At 40.8% G+C, this 684-nt stretch overlaps 1 protein-coding gene across 1 annotated transcript in view; it reads right to left on the bottom strand.

The window, feature by feature from the left end:
- Positions 1-435, bottom strand: part of LOC134022641 (stromal membrane-associated protein 1-like) — a 29803-nt gene extending 29368 nt beyond the window's left edge. The window contains 1 exon segment of the mRNA XM_062464335.1: positions 1-435. This exon segment is cut by the window's left edge and continues 53 nt beyond it. Coding sequence (XP_062320319.1) covers positions 1-65 — 65 coding nt within the window. The 5' untranslated portion in view covers positions 66-435.
- Between the last annotated feature and the right edge of the window lie 249 nt (positions 436-684).

Genomic DNA, 684 nt, shown 5'->3' with positions numbered 1-684 from the left:
GAGAGAATGGCCTGATGCTGCTCATTCAATTTCTGTGCTTTTTCTCTCTCTGACCTCGTCGTCATCTTTCCGCTAGCTCGCTACAACGTGTAGCTGTACAGTAAAATTAAACTGTGACTTTAACTGCAATTAAAAGTGTAAAGGGTATTTTTTTTTAAGACAATCATTCCAAGGTAGTACGCTTCATTCAAATACAGGCTCTAGCATTGGAAGTCAGAAAGCTGGTTAAACGCAATATGGTGGTAAATGCGAAGACCGTCAAAACTGCAACACTTGAAGCATTGGTATCATTCCCGGTGGGTCTTCTCGAAACTAAAAGCCTCAAAGCCTGGCCTCCACTCGTACGCTTGCTTTGGTTAAGCACGCAAAGACAAGGGACTCTTATTTTGATATTTGAAGTACTGCTGAATGCTGCTGGCAAAGTAAGAACAGAAATGACAGCTTTCGAAAGAGGCGGTATCTTCTCACCACCGCCAATCAGAGTTCACCTTCTCAACATGAGTATAGAAAGGTAGATACCTAATTGGCCACCGCAAGTGATACTGGTAATTTATTGGAATTAACTGACCAGTATCATGTTGAATTTGTGACGTTTAGGTTAGGATTAGCCTACGCAAAAACCTAGGCTATAACTGTAGCCTATAATCGTTCTATCCGGATGTGTTTTATTTATAGCTATTTTAT

The sequence above is a fragment of the Osmerus eperlanus genome, chromosome 6 (genome assembly GCF_963692335.1).
Source record: "Osmerus eperlanus chromosome 6, fOsmEpe2.1, whole genome shotgun sequence".
In the NCBI taxonomy this organism is placed as follows: Eukaryota; Metazoa; Chordata; class Actinopteri; order Osmeriformes; family Osmeridae; genus Osmerus; species Osmerus eperlanus.
The sequence above is the reverse complement of the archived record's forward strand: the minus strand, read 5'-3'. Positions and strand labels throughout refer to the sequence as shown.